Raw genomic sequence first — 24,583 nt, 5'->3', positions numbered from 1 at the left:
TTTGTTACGGTTCTGTGAAAAATGTTATGGGTAATTTGATAGGGATCGCATTAAACCTGTAGTTTGCTTTAGGTAGTATTGCCATTTTAACAATATTAATTCTTCCTATCCAAGAGCATGGGATATCTTTCCATCTCTTTGAATCATCTTCAGTTTTCTTTAACAGTGTTTTATTTTTTAAAATATATTTTACAACTTTATTGAAGTATAATTAACATATAATAAGCAGCACATATTTAAAATGTACTATTTGATGAATTTTGATATATGAATACACCCATGAAATCATCAACCCCCAAAGTTCCTCCTCCCCCTTTGTAAAGTAATCCTCTCTATTCCCCACTCCCATCCCCAAGCAATCCTGATCTGCTTTTTTTTAATTGAAGTATAGTTGGTTTACAGTGTTGTGTTAATTTCTGCTACACAGCAAAGTGACTCAGTTATATGGTTTATCCCAGGATATTGGATATAGTTCCCTGTGCTATACAGTAGGACCTTGTTGTTAATCCATTCTGTATGTAATAGTTTGCATCTACTAACCCCAAACTCCCAGTCCATCCCTCCCCTACCTTCCTCCCCCTTGGTAACCACAAGTCTGTTCTCTATGTCTGTGAGTCTGTTTCTGTTTTGTACATACATTCATTTGTGCCATATTTTAGATTCCATATGTAAGTGATATCATGTGGTATTTGTCTTTCTCTTTTTGACTTATTTCACTTAGTATGATAATCTCTGGTTGCATCCATGTTGCTGTAAATAGTATTATTCATTCTTTTTTATGGCTGAGTAGTATTCCATTGTATATATGTACCACATCTTTATCCATTCATCTGTCAGTGGACATTTAGGTTGTTTCCATGTTTTGGCTGTTGTGAACAGTGCTGCTATGAACATAGGGGTGCATGTATCTTTTTGAATTATATTTTTGTCTGGGTATATTCCCAGGAGTGGGATTGCTGGATCATATGGTAATTCTATTTTTAGTTGTCTGAGGAACCTCCATACTGTTTTCCATAGTGGCTGTACCAATTTACATTCCCACCAACAGTGTAGGAGGTTTCCCTTTTCTCCACATCCTCTTAGCATTTGTTATTTGTAGACTTTTTAATGATGGCCATTCTGATCGGTGTGAGGTGGTACCTCATTGTAGTTTTGATTTGCATTTCTCTAATAGTGATGTTGAGCATCTTTTCATGTGCCTATTGGCCATATGTATGTCTTCTTTGGAAAAAATGTCTATTTAGGTCTTCTGCTCACTTAAAAAAATATTAATTTTTGGCTGGGTTGACTCTTCATTGCTGCGCGTGGGCTTTCTCTAGTTGCGGCGAGCGGGAGCCACTCTTCGTTGTGGTGTGCAGGCTTCTCACTGCGGTGGCTTCTCTTGTTGCTGAGCACAGGCTCTAGGCACGCAGGCTTCAGTAGTTGTGGCGTGCGGGCTCAGTAGTTGTGGCTTGCTGGCTCTAGAGCGCAGGCAGGCTCAGTAGTTTCAGCACATGGGCTTAGTTGCTCCACTGCATGTGGGATCTTCCCGGACCAGGGCTCGAACCCGTGTCCCCTGCATTGGCAGGCGGATTCTTAACCACTGCTCCACCAGGGAAGCCCTTTCTGCCCATTTTTTGATTGGGTTATTTTGTTTTTGTTGAGTTGTATGAGCTGTTTGTATATTTTGGAGATTAAGCCCTTGTCAGCCACGTCATTTGCAAATATTTTCTACCATTCCATAGCTTGTCTTTTTGTTTTGTTTCGGGTTTCCTTTGCTGTGCAAAAGCTTGTAAGTTTGATTAGGTCCCATTTGTTTATTTTTGTTTCTGTTTCTATTACCTTGGGAGACAGACCTAAGAAAACATTGGTATGATTTATGTCAGAGAATGTTTTGCCTGTGCTCTCTTCTAGGAATTTTATGGTGTCATGTCTTATGTTTTAAGTCTTTAAGCCATTTTGAGTTTATTTTTGTGCATGATGTGAGGCTGTGTTCTAACTTCATTGATTTACATGCAGCTGTCCAACTTTCCTAGCACCACTTGCTGAAGAGACTTTTTCCCATTTTATATTCTTGCCCCCTTTGTTGAAGATTAATTGACTATAGGTGTGTGGGTTTATTTCTGGGCTCTCTAGTCTGTTCCATTGATCCGTATGTCTGTTTTTGTACCAATACCACACTGTTCCGATTATAGGAAATTTGTAGTATTGTCTAAAGTCTGGGAAGGTTATGCCTCCTGCTTTTTTTCTTCCCTCAGGATTGCTTTCACAATTATGGGTCTTATATGGTTCCATATAAATTTTAGGGTTGTTATAGTTCTGTGAAAAATGTCATGAGTAATTTGATACAGATCACATTAAATCTGTAGATTGCTTTGGATAGTATTGCCATTTTAACAATACTAATTCTTCTAATCCAAGAGCATGGCATGTCTTTCCATTTCTTTGAGTCATCTTTAATTTCCTTTATTAATGTTTTATAGCTCTCAGTGTATAAGTCTTTCAACTCCTTGGTCAGGTTTATTCCTAGGTACTTTCTTTGGTGTGATTTTACAAGATACGGGTTTGTTTTTGTTTTTTTTTTTACATTACCTTACTGATATTTCATTGTTAGTGTAAAGAAATGCAGTCCATTTCTGAGTGTTAATCTTGTATCCTGATACTTTGCTGAATTCATTTATCAGTTCTAGTAGTTTTTGTGTGGAGTCTTTAGGGTTTTCTATATATAGTATCATATCATCTGCATATAGTGACAATTTTACCTTCCAATTTGGATATATTTTATTTCTTTTTCTTGTCTGATTGCTGTTGCTAGGACTTCCAATACTGGGTTGAATAGAAGTGGTGCGTGTCGGCATCCTTATCTTGATCCAGAATTTAGTTTTTCACCATTGAGTATATTATGTTGGCTGTGGGTTTGTCATAAATGGCTTTTATTATGTTGAGATATGTTCCCTCTGTACCCACTTTGCTAAGAGTTTTTATCATGAATGGATGCTGAATTTTATCAAATGCTTTCTCTGGATCTATTGAGATGATCATGTAGTTTTTGTTTTTTCTTCTGTTAATGTGGTGTATCACAGTGGTTGAACCATCCTTGTAAACTTGGGATGAAACCCCACTTGGTTGTGGTGTATGATCTTTTTTATGTGTTGTTGGAGTCAGTTTGCTAATATTTTGTTGAGAATTTTTGCATCTATATTCATCAAAGATATTGGCCTGTAATTTTCTTTTTTGGTGATATCTTTGTCTGGTTTTGATATCAGGGTAATGGTGGCTTCATAGGATGTCTTTGGGAGTGTTCCCTCCTCTTCAGGCTTTCGGAAGGATTTGAGAAGGATTGGTATAAGTTCTTTGTATGTTTGGTAGAATTTTCCTGTGAAGCCATCTGTTTCTAGACTTTCATTTGTAGGGAGTTTTTTGTTTTTTTTAAATTTTATTACAGATTCTATTTCACTTCTAGTGATTAGTTTGTTCAAATTATCTATTTCTTGATTCAGTTTTGGTGGACTGTATGTTTCTAGAATGTTGTCCATTTCTTCTATGTTGTCAAATTTGTTGGCATATAATTGTTCATATTATAGTATTATTTTATGATTTTTTGCACTTATGTGGTATTGAGATTTCTCCTTTCTTATTTTGTTGATTTGGGTTCTCTTTTCTTCTTGGTGAGCCTAACTACAGGTTTGTCAATTTTGTTTACCCTTTCAAAGAACCAGCTCTTGGTTTTATTGACTATTTTTCTATCTTTTAAATCTCTATTTTATTTATTTCCTCTCTGAGCTTTATTATGTCCTTCCTTCTGCTGACTTTAGGTTTTGTTTGTCCTTCTTTTTCTAATTCTTTTAGGAGGTAGGTTAGGTTGTTTACTTGAGACTTTTCTTGTTTTTTGAGGAAGGCCTGTATCACTATGAACTTCCCTCTAAGATCTGCTCTTGCTGAATCCCATAGATTTTGTATGGCTGTGTTTTCATTGTAATTTGTCTCAAGGTATTTTTTATTTTCCTTTGTGATTTCCTTGTCTCGACCCATTGGTTTTTTAGTAGCATGTTGTTTAGTCTCCATGTAATCGATTTTTTTTTCTCATTTCTTTTCCTGTGGTTGATTTCTAGTTTCATGCCATTGTGGTCAGAGAATATGCTTGAAATAATTTCTGTACTCCTGAATTTGTTGAGGTTTGTTTTGTGCCCTAGTGTGTGGTCATTCCTAGAGAATCTTCCATGTGCACTTGAAAAGAATGTGTATTCTGGGTTTTTTTGGATGTAATATCCTGGAAATATAAATTAAGTCTAACTGTTCTATTGTATCATTTAGGACCTCTGTTGCCTTACTGATTTTCTGTCTGGAAGATCTGTCCATTGATGTGAGCGAGGTGATAAAGTCTCCTACTATTATTGTATTCCCGTCAATTTCTCCCTTTATGTCTGTTAGTATTTGTTTTATGTATTTGGGTGCTCCTATATTGGGTACATATATGTTGATGAGTGTAAAATCCTCTTCTTTTATTGAGCGTTTTATCATTATATAGTGTCCTTCTTTGTCTTCCTTTATGGCCTTTGTTTTAAAGTTTATTTTGTCTGGTATGAGTATTGCGACTCCTGCTTTCTTGTCATTTCCGCTTGCCTGAAATATATTTTTCCATTCCCTCACTTTCAATCTATGTGTATCCTTTGCTGTAAAGTGAGTCTCTTGTAGGCAGCATATTGTAGGCTCTTGTTTTTTAATCCAGTCTGCCACTCTATGTCTTTTGATTAGAGCATTTAGTCCATTGACATTGAAGGTAATTATTGATAAATATGTATTTATTGCCATTTTAAACCTTGTTTTCCAGTTGATTCTATGTTTCTTCTTGTTCCGTTTTCTTTTTGTGGTTTGATGATTTCTTTTATCTTATGCTTGTGTTCTCTTCTTTTTGGTTTTTGTGGATCTACTGTATGTGTTTGATTTGTGGCTACTCTGTTTTTCAAGTATGTTAACCCTTTCCTATATCTGCTTGCTTTAGACTGATAGTCATATAGGCTCAAACACATTCTAAAAAAAAGATGTCCTCTTTTACATCTTCATGTTTATCCTTTTGCTCTTCCTGTGTTTATCATCACTTTCCAAATAGGTTTTTTTTTTCTTTTTGATCTGTATACTGGCTTATTTAAGTGATGTACTTTCCAATTGTAATTTTCTCTTTCCTATGTCTTCTTGCTTCTTTTCTATTTAGAGAAGACCTTTCAGTATTTCTTTTAGGATAGGTTTAGTATTGCTGTATTCTTTTAGTTTTTGCTTGTCTGAGAAATTATTTATCTCTCCTCCTATTTAGTTTTTATTTTTTAAAGATTTTTTTGATGTGGACCATTTTTAAAGTCTTTATTGAATTTGTTAGAGTATTGCTGTTTTTTGTTTTGGTTTTTTGGCCACGAGGCATGTGGGATCTTGGCTCCCTGACCAGGCATCGAACCTGCACCCCCTGCATTGGAAGGCGAAGTCTTAACCACTGGACCCCTAGGGAAGTCCCTCTCCTTCTATTATTTTTTTTAAATTAATTAATTAATTATTTTGGCTACATTGGGTCTTTGTTGCTGTGCGTGGGCTTTCTCTAGTTGCGGCGAGTGGGGGCTACTCTTTGTTGCAGTATGCAGGCTTCTCACCGCGGTGGCTTCTCTTGCTGCAGAGCATGGGCTCTAGGTGCGCGGGCTTCAATAGCCGTGGCATGCGGGCTCAGTAGTTTTGACTCACAGGCTCTAGAGTGCAGGCTCAGTAGTTGTGGCACATGGGCTTAGTTGCTCCACAGCATGTGGGATCTTCCCGGACCAGGGCTCAAACGCATGTCCCCTGCATTGGCAAGTGGATTCTTAACCACTGTGCCACCAGGGAAGTCCCTCCTCCTATTTTAAATGATAATCTTGCTGGGTAGAATATTGTAGGTTGCAGATTTTTCCCTTTCAAGACTTTGAATAATATTTTGCCACTCCCTTCTGGCCTGCATCGTTTCTGTAGAGAAATCAGCCTTATGGGGGTTCCCTTTTAATTAACTCTTTGTTTTTTTCTTGCTGCTTTTAGAATCCCTCTTTAACTTTTGCCATTTTTATTATAATATTTCTTGGTGTAGGTCTGCTTGTTCATCTTGTTTGGGACCCTCTGTGCTTCTTGTATCTGGATATCTATTTCCTTCTTTAGGTTTGGGAATTTTTCAGCCATAATTTCTTCACATACATTTTCAATCCCCTTTTCTCTTTCATCTCCTTCTGGAATCCCTATTATGTGTGGATTGGCACACTTTGGTAGTGTAGACCCATATGTCTACGCTACGGTAGTGTGGTCTACACTACTATGCTAGGCCCATAGGTCTCTTATATTGCTTTCTTTTTTGTTTCATTTGGCTTTCTGTCTGCTGTTCTGATTGGGTAATTTCTATTATTCTCTCTTCCAGATCACTTTTTCTTTCTTCTCCATTATTCGTTCTGCTGTACGTTACCTTTTCAGCTTTCGTCTTGGCAAATGAATTTTCTAATTTTTCTTGGCTGCTCCTCATAGTTTCTAGTTCCTTTTTACAGTAATCTACATTTCTGTCAATTGCCTTTCTTAATTCCTGCAGTATTTTCATTACCTCCTTTTTTTTAAAACAAATTTTTTAAAAATTAATTAATTTAGTTTTGGCTGCACTGGGTCTTTGTTGCTGCACCTGGGCTTTCTCTAGTTGTGGCGAGCGGGGGCTACTCTTCATTGTGGTGTGTGGATTTCTCATTGCAGTGGCTTCTCTTGTTGCAGAGCATGGGTTCTAGGCATGTGGGCTCAGTAGTTGTGGCTCATGGGCTTAGTTGCTCAGCAGCATGTGGGATCTTCCCAGACCAAGGCTTGAACCCATGTCCCCTGCATTGGCAGGCGGATTCTTAACCATTGTGCCACCAGGGAAGTGCCATTACCTCCTTTTTGAATTCGGTGTCTATTAGCTTGAAGAGGTCTGTTTCATTGTTTCTTCCTTCAGGGGAAATCTCTTGGTCTTTTAACTGGGAGTGGTTTCTCTGCTTCTTCATTTTACTTATATTTCTCTAACTCTGTGAGTTTAGGAGAAACAGTTATCTATTATAGTCTTAGAGGACTATTTATATGTGGGAGCGTCCCTGTGTAGCTTGTGTGGGTTTAATAATTTTTTGGCATGAGGGCTGCTTTCATTTGGATGCTTGCCATCTCTTTCCTCAGTGTGTGCTGGCCGTTATCCCCTTGATAGGGGGTGTGTAGGTGCGTGGTCTATATGTGCTCCCAGGAAGGCGGGGGCAGTGATTGGCACCTGGTTGTGGGACTCTCATCGGCAGTGGCCAAAAAGCACTCCCAGGAAGTTGGGTGCAGTGATTGGCGCCTGCTCATAGGACTCTCGGCGGCAGCAGTGGCCCACGCCCACCTTTGGAGCCTGAGATGGCAGTGGTGCCTCCCGCCTGCCCCCAGAGCTCGTGTAGGCGGTGTCCTGTTGCCTGAGAGCGTGTGTGCAGAGAAGAAAGCTCCTATGGTGGTCCTGCCCCTCTCCTTGCCTGCCCCCCAACAATGGTACCTTGTCTTTCTAGCAGGCCCAGGCTATTTCCTGTACACCCTCTGTTATGGTGTACAACATCCTAGCCCTTTCAGGGGGCTCCTCCTTGCAGCCAGTTCCAGTCTTCTCCCCAGGTCTGATGTCCGAAGCCCAAGCCTCAGCACCCAAACCCCTCCCGCACCAGCAGACCAGCATCTCAAGCTGGGGAGTGCAGGGCAGTGGCACTGACTGTCTGTGCATGTCTCTCTCTGCTTTGCCTTCTGTATACTAGTTGCTGCACTCTCCTCCAAGGCTCCACCCTCTCCCTGCTGATCTCCCCACCAGCGAGGGGATTTCCCAGCGTGTCAGGACCTTACTCTTTCACAGCTCCCTCCCGGTGGCACAGGTCCCATCCGTATTCCTTTCTCTCTCTCTCTTTTTTTTTTTTTTTTGTCCTATCCAGTTACCTGGAGATTTTTTTGCCCTTTTGAGAGTCTGAGGTCTTCTGACAGCATTCAGCAGATGTTCTGTGAGAACTGTTCCACATTTATTTTTGATGTATTTATGGGAGGATGGGAGCTCCATGTCCTACTCCTTAGATCTTGATCCGATCTCCTAACAAAGTTTTATAGTTCTTAGGGTCTAGGTCTTCCATCTCTTTGGCTAGGTTTTTTCCTAGGTATTTTTTTTTGAAGCAATTTTAAACAGGATTGTTTCTTTACTCTCTTTTTCTATTTTATTGTTAGTGAAAAGAAATGCAACAGATTTCTGTATGTTAATCTTGTATCCTGCTACTTGGCTGAATTCATTTATTCTAATACATTTTGTGTGGAGGGTTTTCTATATAGAGTATCATATCATTTGCATGTAATGACAGTTCTACCTTTTCCCTTCCAATTTGTATACCTTTTATTTCTTTTTCTTGTCTGATTGCTGTCGCTAGGAATTCCAATGCTATGTTGAATAGAAGTGGTGAGAGTGGGCATCCTGTCTTGATCCAGAATTTAGCAGGAAGGCTTTCAGCTTTTCACCATTGAGTATTATGTTGGCTGTGGGTTTGTCATAAATAGCTTTTATTATGTTGAGATAAGTTCCCTCTGTACCCACTCTGGTGAGTTTTTTTATTTATTTTTTTATCATGAATGGATGCCGAATTTTTTTCTGCATCTTTTGAGATGATCATGTGGTTTTTGTCTTTTCTTTTGTTAATGTGGTGTATCACATTGATTTATTTGCATATGTTGAACCATCCTTGTGACCCTGAATGAATTCAACTTGATCATGGTGTATGATCCTTTTCATATATTGTTGGGTTAGGTTTGCTAATGCTTTGTTGAGGATTTCTGCATCTATATTCATCAAAAATATTGGTCTGTAATTTTTCTATAGTGTCCTTGGTTTTGGTATTAGGGTGATGGTGGCTTCATAGAATTACTTGGGGAGTGTTCCCTCCTCTTCAGTCTTCTGAAATATTTTGAGAAGGCTAGGTATAACTTCTTTGATGTTTGTAGATGATTGAATCCCCCAGTGAAGCCATCTGGCCCTGGACTTTTGTTTGTAGGGAATTTTTAAATTATAGGTTCTATTCCACTTTTAGTGATCAGTCTCTTCAAATTATCTGTTTCTTCTTCACTCAGTTTTGGAAGGCTGTGTGTTTCTGGAAACTTGTCCATTTCTTCTAGGTTGTCCAATTTGTTGGCATATAACTGTTCATAGCAATTTCTTAAATACTTTTCCTGCGGTATGGGTTGTTATTTGTCCTCTTTCATTTCTTATTTTGCTTATTTGGGTCCTCTTTATCTTCTTCTTGGTGAGCCTGGCTAGAGATTTGTCAATTTTGTTTATCCTTTCAAAAAACCAGCTCTTGGTTTATTGATCTTTTCTATGGTTTTTTTTTGATCTCTATTTTATTTATTTCCTTTCTGATATTTTTTATTTCCTTCTGCTGACTTTAGATTTTGTTTGTTCTTCTTTTTGTAATTCTTTTAGGTGGTAGGTTAGGTTGTTTATTTGAGGTTTTTCTTGTTTCTTAGGGAAGACCTGTATTGCTATGAACTTCGCTCTTAGAACTGCTTTTGCTACATCCCATAGATTGTGTATGGTTGTTTTTTTGCATTATCATTTCTCGTGAGGTATTTTCTGGTTTCCTCTTTGATTTCATCATTGACTCATTGGTTTTTTTAGTAGCATATTGTTTAGTCTCCATGTGACAGTTTTTTTCCATTTTCCTTTCTGTGGTTGATTTCTAGTTTCATACTGTGGTCAGAAAAGATGCTTGAAATAATTTCTATCCTATTAAATTGTTGTGGTTTGTTTTGTGTGTTAGTATGTGGTCTATCCTAGAGACTGTTCCTTGCATGCTTCAGAAGAATGTGCATTCTGGGTTTTTTTTTTTTTTTGGATGTAGTGTCCTATAGATATCAATTAAATCCAGCTGGTGTTGCGTCATTTAGTATCTCTGTTGCCTTATTGATTTTCTGCCTGGAAGATGTGTCCATTGATCTTGTTGAAGTCTCCTACTATTATTGTATTCCTGTCAGCTTCTCCCTTTATCTCTCTTAGTATTTGTTTTGTATATTTAGGTGCTCCTATATTAGGTGCATATATTTTAACGAGTGTAATGTCCTCCTCCTGTATTGATCCCTTTATCATTATATAATGTCCTTCTTTGTCTTTCTTTATGGACTTGGTTTTCAAGTTTATTTTGTCTGATATGGGTATTACTATCCCTGCTTTCTTCTCATTTCCATTTGTGAAGTATCTTTTGTATCCCCTCACTTTCAATCTGTGTATGTCTTCTGCCCTAAAGTGAGTCTCTTGTGGGCAGCACATTGTAGGGTATTGTTTTTTTTATCCAATCTGCCACTCTATGTTTTTTGACTGGAGCAGTTAGTCCATTGACATTTAAAGTAATTGTTTCATTTATTTATTTTTTAACATCTTTATTGGAGTATACTTGCTTTACAATGGTGTGTTAGTTTCTGCTTTATAACAAAGTGAATCAGCTATACATATACATATATCCCCATATCTCCTCCCTCTTGCGTCTCCCTCCCACCCTCCCTATCCCACCCCTCTAGGTGGTCACAAAGCACTGAGCTGATCTCCCTGTGCTATGCGGCTGCTTCCCACTAGCTATCTATTTTACATTTGGTAGTATATATATATGCATGCCACTCTCTCACTTCGTCCCAGCTTACCTTTCCCCCTCCCTGTGTCCTCAAGTCCAATCTCTACGTCTGCATCTTTATTCCTGTCATGCCCCTAGGTTCTTCATAACCTTTTTTTTTTTTTTTTTAGATTCCATATATATGTGTTAGCATATGGTATTTGTTTTTCTCTTTCTGACTTACTTCACTCTGTATGACAGACTCTAGGTCTATCCGCCTCATTACAAATAGCTCAATTTCGTTTCTTTTTATGGCTGAGTAATATTCCATTGTATATATGTGCCACATCTTCTTTATCCATTCATCCAATGATGGGCACTTAGGTTGTTTCCATCTCCTGGCTATTGTAAATAGAGCTGCAATGAACATTTTGGTACATGACTCTTTTTGAATTTTGGTTTTCTCAGGGTATATGCCCAGTAGTGGGATTGCTGGGTCATATGGTAGTTCTATTTTTATTTTTTTAAGGAACCTCCATACTATTCTCCATAGTGGCTGTATCAATTTACATTCCCACCAACAGTGCAAGAGGGTTCCCTTTTCTCCACATCCTCTCCAGCATATATAGTTTGTAGATTTTTTGATGATGGCCATTCTGAGTGGTGTGAGGTGATACCTCATTGTAGTTTTGATTTGAATTTCTCTAATGACTAGTGATGTTGAGGATTCTTTCATGTGTTTGTTGGCAATCTGTATTTCTTCTTTGGAGAAATGTCTGTTTAGGTCTTCTGCCCATTTTTGGATTGGATTGTTTGTTTTTTTGATATTGAGCTGCATGAACTGCTTGTAAATTTTGGAGATCAGTCCTTTGTCAGTTGCTTCATTTGCAAATATTTTCTCCCATTCTGAGGGTTGTCTTTTGGTCTTGTTTATGGTTTCCTTTGCTGGGCAAAAGCTTTTAAGTTTCATTAGGTGCCATTTGTTTATTTTTGTTTTTATTTCCATTTCTCTAGGAGGTGGGTCAAAAAGGATCTTGCTGTGATTTATGTCATAGAGTGTTCTGCGTATGTTTTGCTCTAAGAGTTTTAGAGTTTTATAGTGTCTGGCCTTACATTTAGGTCTTTAATCCATTTTGAGTTTATTTTTGTGTATGGTGTTAGGGAGTGTTCTAATTTCATTCTTTTATATGTAGCTGTCCAGTTTTCCCAGCACCACTTATTGAAGGGGCTGTCTTTTCTTCATTGTATAATCTTGCCTCCTTTATCAAAAATAAGGTGACCATATGTGTGTGGGTTTACCTCTGGGCTTTCTATCCTGTTCCCTTGATCTATGTTTCTATTTTTGTGCCAGTACCATACTGTCTTGATTACTGTAGCTTTGTAGTATAGTCTGAAGTCAGGGAGCCTGATTCCTCCAGCTGCGTTTTTCTTTCTCAAGATTGCTTTGGCTATTCGGGGTCTTTAGTGTTTCCATACAAATTGTGAAATTTTTTGTTCTAGTTCTGTGAAAAATGCCATTGGTAGTTTGATAGGGATTGCACTGAATCTGTAGATTGCTTTGGGTAGTATAGTCATTTTCACAATATTGATTCTTCCAATCCAAGAACATGGTATATCTCTCCATCTGTTCATATTGTCTTTAATTTCTTTCATCAGTGTCTTATAGTTTTCTGCATACAGGTTTTTTGTCTCCCTAGGTAGATATATTCCTAGGTATTTTATTCTTTTTGTTGCAATGGTAAATGGGAGTGTTTCCTTAATTTCCCTTTAAGATTTTTCATCATTAGTGTATAGGAATTCAAGAGATTTCTGTGCATTAATTTTGTATCCTGCTACTTTACCAAATTCATTGATTAGCTCTAGTAGTTTTCTGGTAGTGTCTTTAGGATTCTCTTTGTATAGTATCATGTCATCTGCAAACAGTGACAGCTCTACTTCTTCTTTTCCAACTTGGATTCCTTTTATTTCTTTTTGTTCTCTGATTGCTTGGCTAAAACTTCCAAAACTATGTTGAATATTAGTGGTGAGAGTGGGCAACCTTGTCTTGTTCCTGATCTTAGTGGAAATGCTTTCAGTTTTTCACCATTGAGAACGGTGTTGGCTGTGGGTTTGTCAAATATGGCCTTTATTATGTTGAGGTAAGTTCGCTCTATGCCTACTTTCTGGAGGGTTTTTATCATAAATGGGTGTTGAATTTTGTTGAAAGCTTTTTCTGCATCTATCGAGATGATCATACGGTGTTTCTCCTTCAATTTGTTAATATGGTGTATCACATTGATTGATTTGCATATATTGAAGAATCCTTCCTGGGATAAACCCTACTTGATCATGGTGTATGATCCGTTTAATGTGCTGTTGGATTCTGTTTGCTTGTATTTTGTTGAGGATTTTTGCATCTATGTTCATCAGCGATATTGGCCTGTAGTTTTCTTTCTTTGTGACATCCTTGTCTGGTTTTGGTATCAGGGTGATGGTAGCCTCATAGAACGAGTTTGGGAGTGTTCCTTCCTCTGCTATATTTTGGAAGAGTTTGAGAAGGATAGGAGTTGGCTCTTCTCTAAATGTTTGATAGAATTTGCCTGTGAAGCCATCTGGTCCTGGGCATTTGTTTGTTGGAATATTTTTAATCACAATCTCAGTTTCAGTGCTTGTGACTGGTCTGTTTATATTTTCTATGTCTTCCTGGTTCAGTCTCAGAAGGTTGTGCTTTTCTAAGAATGTGTCCGTTTCTTCCAGGTTGTCCATTTTATTGGCATATGGTTGCTTGTAGTAATCTCTCATGATCCTTTGTATTTCTGCAGTGTCAGTTGTTACTTCTCCTTTTTCATTTCTAATTCTGTTGATTTGAGTCTTCTCCCTTTTTTTCTTGATAAGTCTGGCTAATGGTTTATCAATTTTGTTTATCTTCTCAAAGAACCAACTTTTAGTTTTATTGATCTTTGCTATTGTGTCCTTTATTTCTTTTTCATTTATTTCTGATCTGATCTTTATGATTTCTTTCCTTCTCCTAACTTTGGGGTTTTTTTGTTCTTGTTTCTCTAATTGCTTTAGGTGTCAGGTTAGTTTGTTTACTTGAGATATTTCTTGTTTCTTGAGGTAGGATTGTAGTGGTATAAACTTCCATCTTAGAACTTCTTTTGCTGCATCCCATAGGTTTTGGGTCATCGTGTTTTCATTGTCATTTGTCTCTAGGTTTTTTTTTTTTTTTTTTTGGCGGTACGTGGGCCTCTCACTGCTGTGGCCTCTCCCGTTGCAGAGCACAGGCTCCAGACGCACAGGCTCAGCGGCCATGGCTCACGGGCCCAGCTGCTCCGCGGCATGTGGGATCTTCCCAGACCAGGGCACGAACCTGTGTCCCCTGCATCGGCAGGCGGACTCGCAATCATTGCGCCACCAGGGAAGCCCTCTAGGTATTTTTTGATTTCCTCTTTGATTTCTTCTGTGATCTCTTGGTTATTAAGTAGTGTATTGTTTAGCCTCCATGTGTTTGTATTTTTTACAGATTTTTTCCTGTAATTGATATCTAGTCTGATAGCGTTGTGGTCAGAAAAGATACTTGATACGATTTGAATATTCTTAAATTTACCAAGGCTTGCTTTGTGACCCAAGATATGATCTATCCTGGAGAATGTTCCATGAGCACTTGAGAAGAAAGTGTATTCTGTTGTTTTGGATGGAATGTCCTATAAATATCAATTAAGTTCATCTTCTTTAATGTATCATTTAAAGCTTGTGTTTCCTTGTTTATTTTCATTTTGGATGATCTGTCCATTGGTGAAAGTGGGGTGTGAAGTCCCCTACTATGATTGTGTTACTGTTGATTACCCCTTTTATGGCTGTTAGCATTTGCCTTATGTGTTGAGGTGCTCCTATGTTGGGTGCATAAATATTAACAATTGTTATATCTTCTTCTTGGATTGATCCCTTGATCATTATGTAGTGTCCTTCTTCGTCTCTTGTAATAGTCTTCAAAGTCTTTTTTGTCTGATATGAGAATTTAAAGTAATTATTGATAAGTTTGTGTTTACTGCCATTTTAAACCTTGTTTTCCAGTTGATTTGGTAATTCTTTGTTCCTTTCTCCTTTTTTGTTTTTCCTTTTGTGGTTTGATGGTTTACTTTTGTACTATGCTTGAGTTCCTTTTGTTTTGGTTTTTGTGAATCTATTGTATGTTTTGGACTTGTGGTTACTCTGGTTTTCAAGTATGTTAACCCATACCTGTATCTACTTGCTTTAGACTAACAGTCATATAAGTTCAAACAGGTTCTAAAAGTTCTACCTCAGACTTCCCTGGTGGCACAGCGGTTAAGAATCCGCCTGCCAATGCAGGGGACGGGTTTGATCCCTGGTCTGGGGAGATCCCACATGCTGTGGAGCAACTAAGCCTGTGCGCCACAACTACTGAGCCTGTGCGCTAGAGCCCGCAAGCCACAACTACTGAGGCTCCATGCCACAACTACTTTCTGATCTTTTGTTGTTAGTGTATATAGGAGTGCAAGAGATTTCTGTGTATTAATTTTGTATCCTGCAACTTGACTGAATTCATTGATGACTACCCTAGCAGTTTTCTGGTAGCATCTTTAGGGTTTTCTAGGTATAGTATTATGTCATCTGGAAACAGTGATAGTTTTACTTCTTTTCCATTTTGGATTCATTTTATTTCTTTTTCTTCTCTGATTGCTGTGACTAGGACTTCCAAAACCATGTTGAATAAAAGTGGCGAGAGTGGATATCCTTGTCTTGTTCCTGATTTTAGAGGAAATGCTTTCAGTTTTTCACTGTTGAGGATGATGTTAGCTGTGGGTTTTATCATATATGGCCTTTATTATGATGAGGTAGGTTCCCTCTGTGACCACTTTCTGGAGAGCTTTTAATCATAAATGGGTGTTGAATTTTGTCAAAAGCTTTTTCTGCATCTTTTGAGATGATCGTATATTTTAAAAAATATTTATTTATTTATTTTATTCATTTTTGGCTGCATCAGGTCTTAGTTGCGGCACGCGGGATCTTCGTTGCAGCATGCGAGATCTTTCATTGCAACGCATGGGCTCCTCACTGAGGCGCTTCGGCTTCTCTCTAGTTGTGGCATGTGAGTTTTCTGTTCTCTAGTTGTGGCGCACGGGTTCCAGAGCGTGTGGCTCTGCAGTTTGTGGCACGCAGGCTCTCTAGTTGAGGCACACAGGCTCTCTAGTTGAGGCGCACAAGCTCAGTAGTTGTGGTGCACAGGCTTAGTTGCCCTGAGGCATGTGGGATCCTAGTTCCCCACCCAGGGATCGAACCCGTGTCGCCTGCATCGTAAGGTGGATTCTTTACCACTGGACCACCAGGGAAGTCCCCCATATGGTTTTTTAAAAATATATATTTATTTATTTATTTTTGGGGGCTGTGTCAGGTCTTAGTTGCGGCACACAGGATCTTCATTGTGGCATGTGGGATCTTTTGTTGCGGTGTGCGGGCTTCTGTCTAGTTGTGGCATGTGGGCTCTAGAGTGCATGGGCTCAGTAGTTGCAGCACATGGGCTCTCTGGTTGTGGCGCTTGGGCTCTAGAGTGTGCAGGCTTAGTTGCCCTGAAGCATGTGGGATCTTAGTTCCCCAACCAGGGATCAAACCCATGTCCCCTGCATTGGGAGGCGGATTCTTAACCACTGGACCACCAGGGAAGTCCTGATCATATGGTTTTAAATTCTTCAGTTTGTTAATGTGGTGATCACACTGATTGATTTGCGTATATTGAAGAATATTTGCATGCCTGGGACATATCCCAGTTGATCATGGTGTATGATCCTTTTAACGTGTTGTTGGATTCGGTTTGCTAGTATCGTATTAATGATTTTTGCGTCTATGTTCATCAGTGATATTGGCCTGTGATTTTCTTTTTTTGTAGTATCTTTGTCTTATTCATTGATTTTAGCTTGGTTTTTATCTTGGCAATTCAGTTGTCTAGTTTTGATTGGTTCCTCTTCATAGTTTCTAGTTCCTTGTTACAGTGATCTGCGTTTCTGTCGATAACCTTTCTTAATTCCTTTAGCATTTTTATTACCTCCTTTTTGAACTCGGTGTCTAGCAGACTAGAGAGATTTTACTGTTTGTTCTTTCAGGGGATTTCTGTTGTTCTTTCAGTTGGAGTAGCTCCTCTGCTTTTTCATTTCACTTAAATTTCTCTGTTTCTATGAATTTAGGAGAAACGCTTATCTACTGTGGTCTTGAAGGGCTGTTTTTTGTTTTGGTTTTTTTTGTCCACACTCTGTGGCATGTGGGATCCTAGTTCCCCAACCAGGGATTGAACCCACACCCCCTGCAGTGGAAGGGCAGAGTCTTAACCACTGGACTGCCAGGGAAGTCCCATTGAAGGGCTGTTTTTAATGTATGAGTGTCCCTGTGTAGACTGTGTGAATCCAGTAGTTTTGGTATGGATGTCAGCCATGTCTTTCCTCAGAGTGGAAATTATCCCCTTGATGGGGGGTGTGATTGGTGTTGTGGTAACCTGAGTCTGCACTGGAAGTTGGGTGGGACCTCCTCTTTCCCCTGTGGCTGTCACAGCCCTGTCAGGGGTGGGGTCTGCTCCCCAGTTGTTGAAGTAGAAGCCCTGAGGGTTGGGTTTAGTAAGGCTGCATTGCCCTTAAGTGTGTGCTCTGTCCCCAAGGAGGTGAGTGCTGAAGCAAGTGAGGCCAAGTGGTCACAGAGAACCTTGTGCAGGCATCCCTGGTTTTGCCCAGAAGCAGCCCAAGGTTATGTCCCTTTCTCCATAGTGTTTGTCCGAGACCTAGTGTCAGGCAGGCACTGGGGGCCGGGGCATTGTGGCTGCAGGAATCAAGGTGGTTGTGCTGCCACTTGGCACCTGGGGTGCCTCTATGATAGGGCTCTCCCAGGGCTTGTCTGCCCCAGATATGACTGCAAGCTGTGGCGTGAAGTAGGTAGGACTGGAGTGTTCCTGCTGGGAAAGGAACCACTGCAAACTCCTCCCCAGCGGCTGTCGCAGGGGATTTGTGATTCTGTGATGGCTATGCTACCTGGTGTGCGCAGCAACATGGTCCATTGTTGCTGGACCTGTTCTTGGACCCGCCCCCGCTATGGGAGCCCTGATAATTGGCTGATGTCAGCCCCACTCCTGACATGTGTGGACTCACAAAGTCCACCACCACTGGTGCTGCATCCCTCCGTGAGCACGCTGACAGTGGGGCTCTTATGGTAGACCCATGTCCTGCCCTGCGCATGCTGTAATTGGGGCTCCTATGGTGGACTGGGCCCCTGTGGCATGCGGTAACAGTGGTGGCCCAGACCACACTCCAGGCCCTTCTGGTTATCTCTGCACAGCTAGATTGAGTCCTCTCCCAGGGTCCCTCTCCTGAAGGCCGAGTTTCAGTGCCTAGTTGTTGTGCCTATTAGCAGGCCCGCCTTGACTGCATTTTGGGTTGAGAAGTGTGACGACGTGGCAGCCGTCAAGCGCTGGTCTCTCTCTGCCCTGATTGTTAGCAAGCCAGCACACACACACTCCTCATGAGCAGAGACCAGGCCCTTTCAGCTCCCTATCTGTCCCGGCGGACCTCCCAGCTGGCAACGGGGGTTCCCAGGGTGAGCGAACCTCTCTTCTTTCATAACTCCCTCCCAGAGGTACTGGTCCCTTCCTGATGCCTTTATTTTCTTTTTTGTCCTACCTGGTTACAAGGGGATCTTACTTGCAGCTTTGGTTGTATAAGAGATCTTCTGCTAGTTTTCAATCGGTTTTCTGTGAGAATTGTTCCACATTTAGATGTATTTTTGATGTGTGTGTGGGGGGGAGGTGAGTCCATGTCCTTCTACTCTTGATCTCCCTCCTCTTGTTTGTCAAATAACTGCAACACTGAATCAGATGAGGTCAAATGCAGAGGCTGGGTGGTTTACTGACCATGAGTACTCTGACACTCACCATGCCTCCCCACCTCCAGGTTCACTACCTCTTGGAAGTCACCAGCTCACCTGGGTCTTATTATTATTTTCTGATCATCAAACCTTATTTGTTATTGGAACATCCTCTTCCATCCTGCAGGACCCTGTGTTCTGCAGGAAACAATTTGGGTAATGCTTACCTGGTCAAACTTTATTACAGAAGGAGAAACTGAGGCCAAGGGAGGGCTGCTCTCTGACACTTTTATTTTGAAAAATGTGCATGGTTCAGTCTCTCCCCACGTCACTCATCTTCACTCACACTAGAAACAACAGAAGGACACAAGTCTGGGTTGAAATTATGTGCATTTATGGGAAAAAAATATCCAACAATAACAAAAGCCCTTCAATCTCGCCAAGTTCTCAACCAGTGATAATGAGGCAGTTTCAATGAATGTGTCTGGCTGGGGACATTTCCAAAGGGGTCAGGACAGTTGAAAGATATTGGCCAAAAAGAAAAGAGGCAGAGAGGGCTGACATTTTAAATGAGAGCATATTAGACCTCCCTTATGGCCCCTCATCCTATCACCCTTTCAAGTTAGTCTCCTCCCAGTTTACAAAGATCCTTCCTGAACTCCGCTCAAATGCAGTCTCTTCCAGAAAGCTTTCCTTGGTCTGCACCAGCTGCATATGCCTTCTTAGTAATGTCACATTTTCTCGTGCTGTCTCCTATCACTTTCTGCCTCACATCCATCATGTTTGAGTACCTGCCTTACGGTACCCATTGTTAGTAGGCATGCCCCTGAAGTCGGGCCCCATGTTGCTCATCCCAGTATTTCCGTCTCCCTCCCCCATCCAGTGCTCAGTATACAGCAGGTGCTCAGTGAGGGCTTGTTGAGTTGAAGTCAGTTCTACATTTGCCACCACACATAACCTCTTGAGAGTGGTAACTGCCATCTCTACTTCATTCTTCCTCCACGACCTCAGTGGTCTGACTCCAGCCATCTCCAGGAAGGAACAGACCCCACCAGATATCACCAACTCGTGGTTGCAGGTTTGGGGTGGGGAGAAGGTTAAGCTTTCACCCCTGTTCCAGAAGCCAAGGAGGCAGGAAAGGCAGCCACTGGGGAAATCAGTATGACCATGAGTGGTGTTGGCCAATGCTCCATTTTGGAATCTCATAAGTAGTCATTCTTCAAAAGTTTCCCCCATGAACCATGGCCAACTTTGCAATGCAAGCCGAGGACTGGTAGGGGTCTGGTTGGGTTGCTCTGCCAGCCCAGGGACCAGAAGACATAGGCTGGGAAACTTTCTATAGGACATGGCCTATATTACCTTTGGGCGGGGAGTGTTAGAGGTTGTCTGTCTAGTTGTTCGGTTGGAGGTGTGGTGGGAACATTAGCCCTGTGGTGAGTTGTCAGGCACGTAGATTGTAGTAAGGCTGAAAAATACAAGCTTCAATAATGGGCCTCTCCTCCAAAGGGGGAAGGGTCAGGAGGTTCTGGGAGCAATGAGGGAGGGTCCCAAGAGGTCCTGCAGCTCCAGTGCTAACGGGTGCCCTGCTCTGTCTCCTGCTTCCAGCTCCCGCTCCCTCCCTCTGGTTCTCCACATAGGGGCCAGGCAGGGGGCTATTGGAAGTAATAGTGCAGGGAAGGGAAGTGCTTTTTCTTTTCCTACCATGAGGCGTAGATTTGGACTAGAGAGAGGTGAGGATCAAGGATAGGAGGAGGATTGAAGAGGAGAGGAGAGGCCAGGGCCCTATCCACTTGTTTACTTCTGTAACGAGTAGACATGAAACCCACATTTCTAGCTGCATCACCCCCAGACAGCATTGAGGTCCTAGTCGGGGTGATGAGAAAATTCTTCAGAGCTCTCAAAGGTGCTCAGTGACTTGGGGAGAATGCTGTGGATCCTCCCATGAGAGGGCCCCTCTGGGGCCAATAAGGTATGAAAACTGCAGCATCCTCCCTGGAGACTGGGGAAAAGAGCCGAGAAGCAGAGAGAAGAGAGACTCCTTCAGGCACCTCCTTTAGCAAAGAGAGTTGGACCTTAGGGGACTCAAGTCAGGAGAGATGTTTCAGTATAAAAAGGCTTCCCAGTAAAAGGATGGGAGTCCCCACGAATCCCTTCCCAAATCCCATTGCACTTAGAAAAGAGAAAGGAAGGAGCATAAAAATATCTTGAAGATGTGGGCTTGCCTGACGATACAGAAAAGCAAGTCTCATGGCAGGCAGTGTGTCCCATTACACGAGAGGATTATACCGAGCTTCAGTATAGAGACTTTACATATATCTTTATATAAATGCATATATATTTATAGAGCTTCTGCCTAGAACAGCCGGGCTTGCTTCTTCAGTTCATTCCTCTTCCAGAGGGCCAGCCGGTCAAACTCGGAGATGGTCATGCCGAAGACTTGGTAGAACTCTTCCTGGGACAGGTGGCGCTGCAAGGAGGTGGGAGGAGACAGAGGGAACAGCTTGAGGATGTGAGGTGCAGGCTGGGGGCAGGTGGAGGCAGGATTGGTTCCTGTACGTTTCCTCTGGGTACACTGTGCCTGGCAGTGTCTGACCCATGGAAGGTGTATGATGAATATCTGTTGAATGGATCAGTGTGTGAGTGGTTGTTTCCTGGGAGGGACCTCTGTAGCTGGTCTGGCTGGAAAGGCCTCCCCCGCCCAGGACTCAGGTGGGACTTCTGCTTCACCGAAGTGCCTCTCGATGCATCCCAGTTGACCTCCCCTTTCTGCAGTCCCTGCTCCATGCATTGTGTCCAGGAGTGTGTATGGATTAATGTTATCGCTCTTTGCTTTGGAAGAAAAAGGAGGCATGCCCAAGATTTTAGGGCGTATTTCCTCTTACTAATTAGTTTACAAATGATCTGGAAGGTTGTTCCTTAGGCCAGTCAATGAAAAAAAGTTACTGTCCAGAGTTCTCCAACCCCCACTCCCTGAAATGTCCTTTCATCTCTTTCGTATTTGAAAACAAGTATGCCATATAATGAAACAATGTTCTGCATGCCTTGGCAGGTTTTTTAACCCCTTTCTGCCTGCCCTCTCTCCTGCCCCTTCCCATCAGCTTTGAAAGTTGATACATTATCCTAAGCTTTTAGAGTGAGAAATATATGGCACTTAAAATGTGACAAAATGTGAAAAATTGGTACATTTAGGTGAAGGGTAGATGGATACTGATTTTACAATTCTTGCAGCTTTTCTGGAGGTCTGAAATTTTATTTTTCAAAATAAAATTTACAGTTATGTTTAAAGATAGAAATAGATGGCCATATATCCTTCCTGTAAACTTCCTGCATTCACTTGCTGTTGGTAGCAATTATATTAGCTAATTGAGTATTGAGGGAGATTGAATGAGAATCATGTATACAGCCACGTAACAATTAGACAATTCTCTGGCCTATTGTCCCTGTGAATTAATGTTTTCGCCACATTTCCAGAACTTTAGGTAAAAGTAACTTTGATACTTTTGTTAGATATCGTTGGCTGCCGATGACCCTGAGTTGATTTTTTAGTACTTAATATTTAACACTACCACCAATTCCTTGTATTGCGTTTGTATTATGCTCAGTAGTTCATAAATGTACATTCACCCTCATTTTTCTCCTTTAATTCTTCTGACCTGATTTTCTTCTGAAAACCAGGAATTATTTCTACCCAACTGAAAGATGAGAAAAGCAAAAGTCAGAGAATTAAAATGACTTGCCCAAGAGGGAGGGAGGAGAGGAGACTAGGTAAATAGCAGAGCTGAGACCAAAGTTCAGGGCTTCTGATTCCAAATGCAGTGTACTCTCACTGCCCCTCTTGGTCAATCCCATTAAGAATTTCATAAATATGTCTTTCTTTTATGAAAAATTTCAAAAATACACAAAAGAGAGAAAATGCACACCCATGCCCATCATCCAGATTCAAAGAGTTTTACCACATTTGCTTCATCCGTTTCCTTTGCTGAAGTGTCTTAAAGCAGACACTGTCTGTTCACTCCTACATACAGCGGTTTGCATCTCAAAACATACTGGCTATTTTCTTACATAACCACAACAGCATGGGCAAGGAAAAATGACAGTAATTCCACAGAATTACCTAATACCTGTCTACAACAAAATTCCCCTAATTGTCTCAAAGTGTTTTTTTTTTATAGTTGGTTTGTTTGAATAAGGATTCAGACAGCATCCACACGTCACATTTGGTTGTTAGACTCCACCAGTCTAGACAGTGCCCCTCTTCTTTTGTTCGTGCTATTGACTCGCCCAAATCTGTTTTACTTGCACTCGAGTGCTGAAAACTATGTGGATATGAGAGCATTCTCTGCTCCTTCCATAGTAAAGACTGAGGGGAACTGTCTCATTTGTTCTTTTTGTTGTTGTTGTTAGAGAGTGATGGTTACTACTGATTCTCTAGCTGGCTCTCTCCACTGTGTTTAAAAATCTTTTTTTTTTTTAAATAAGACTCAATTTAAAGGAATGGCAGACTAAATTACTCAAGTAAACACTGTAGGACACACTGAAGGAGTCTGAGGCTTTTCTTCTCTCCTCCTGTTAAGGGCCACGTGGAGCCTCCTTTCTCCTCTGAGTTCTCAGAGCACACAATGGCAGCCCTGTCCATTTGACATTCACCGCAGATTTTAAAGCATAAAGGTTAAGTGCATAGGCTTTACAGCCAGGCAGATAGGAGCGTGTGACCTTGGACATGGTAACCTCACTGAGCCTCAATGTCCTCTTCTGAGAGTGGCAGCATCCCAGTACCTACCTCACGGATATTGTGAGGGTGACTGAGATGATGCGGGTCACATGCTTGGCACAGTGGCTGGCACTCAATCACCGGCACTCTCATTAGTGCACTCTCATTAGTGCACTCTCATTAGTGCAGTGATCTCTTCATGTGTCTGTCACATAGCATGGCCTGGCCTTCATCTCCTCATCCTCTCTTCTGGGGTCACGTGGCCCCAGCCACACTCACCTCCTGCCGTCCTCCAACACACCAGACTCACTCCTGCATCAGGGCCTTGGCAGCGGCTGTTCCCTTGGCCCAGAATGCTCTTCCTTCCTATATAAGCATGGCTAACTCCCTCACCTACTTGAAGTCTTTGCTCAGATGTCATGTTTTCAATGAGATCTACTCTGACCACCCTATTGAAAACTGCAACTCACCCCTCCAACTCCCAACCCCCCTCACTCTGTTCTCCTCTTACCCTTTCCCTCAGCCCGGTTACTTCCCAACATACTATATCCTATATTTATTACTTGTGTCATTTACTGTCTGTCTCCTCACATGAGAACGTCAGCCCCAAGAGGGCAGGGGTCCTTGTTTTGTTCACTGATATGTTGTAGGCACCTAGAACAGTACCTGGTGTATGTAATAGGTTACAATAAATATTTATTGAGTGAACAAGTATCTATACTCCGAGCTCCTTGAGGAGAGAGTCAGGGGTTTCCTTCTTCCGTGCCCTTCCTGAACTGCTGCAGACAGCTAGGACAGTGTCTCTAGCCCAGTGGTCTCAGCTCAGGCTATATATTAGACATCCCTGGGAGCCTCTGAAAAATACTGATGCCTGAGCTCCTTCCCCAGATTGTGATTTGATTGGACTCAGATGGGGCCCTGTATTGGTATTTAAAAAAAGCTCCCTAAGTGATTCTGATGCTTAGAGAAGGTTGCGTTTTCCTGGTCTGAGCTTCTGGGTGTCCTGGAGGATGTAGGAGAGCAGTTGGTCCTCCATTACGAACCAGGTTCGTGAACATTTCCACCCCTAAGTGCTGGCTCCAGTGAGCTGCCGTCGGAGCTGTCCCCTTCAGCACCGGCAGACACTCACTGCTAGACTGTGAAACGAAGCCCTTGTTATAAATGTGGGGAGAATCATCTGCTTCCTTCCCTGCTACCCCAGCATGCTAGAGCTGAAAGGACTCACAGAGCTTCCTGACCCACTCACATCTCCCTCCTGCAGCTCCAACCCTCTACTCTGGGCAAATTCATCAGCCGTCAGGTCAGGGGTGGTCCCAAGAAGTGCTGAGCCTCCTCTCTTACAAGCCTGCATTCAATTCCACAGACATCTCCTGACACCTCCCCTAGTCCAGGCAGAGGAAATGGATGGCTTGATGATCTGATGCAAAGGAGAAAGAAAGGTATTGGATCT

General features: G+C 41.5%; 1 protein-coding gene and 1 long non-coding RNA gene across 6 annotated transcripts in view; one reads left to right on the top strand and one right to left on the bottom strand.

Annotated features, from left to right (window-relative positions):
• The window catches only part of LOC132517197 (uncharacterized), a 64,808-nt gene that overhangs the window by 20,499 nt on the left and 19,726 nt on the right, over positions 1-24,583 (top strand). The window lies entirely within an intron of this gene.
• Positions 18,796-24,583, bottom strand: part of ABLIM3 (actin binding LIM protein family member 3) — a 179,141-nt gene continuing 173,353 nt past the window's right edge. For all 5 annotated transcript variants that reach the window (XM_060143938.1, XM_060143941.1, XM_060143937.1 and 2 more), the window contains one exon: positions 18,796-20,889. In XM_060143938.1, coding sequence (XP_059999921.1) covers positions 20,776-20,889 — 114 coding nt within the window. In that variant the 3' untranslated portion in view covers positions 18,796-20,775. The remainder of the gene's footprint in view (positions 20,890-24,583) is intronic.

The sequence above is a fragment of the Lagenorhynchus albirostris genome, chromosome 3 (assembly GCF_949774975.1).
Source record: "Lagenorhynchus albirostris chromosome 3, mLagAlb1.1, whole genome shotgun sequence".
NCBI classification, from domain to species: domain Eukaryota; kingdom Metazoa; phylum Chordata; class Mammalia; order Artiodactyla; family Delphinidae; genus Lagenorhynchus; species Lagenorhynchus albirostris.
This window is presented reverse-complemented; position numbering and strand designations above follow the sequence as displayed.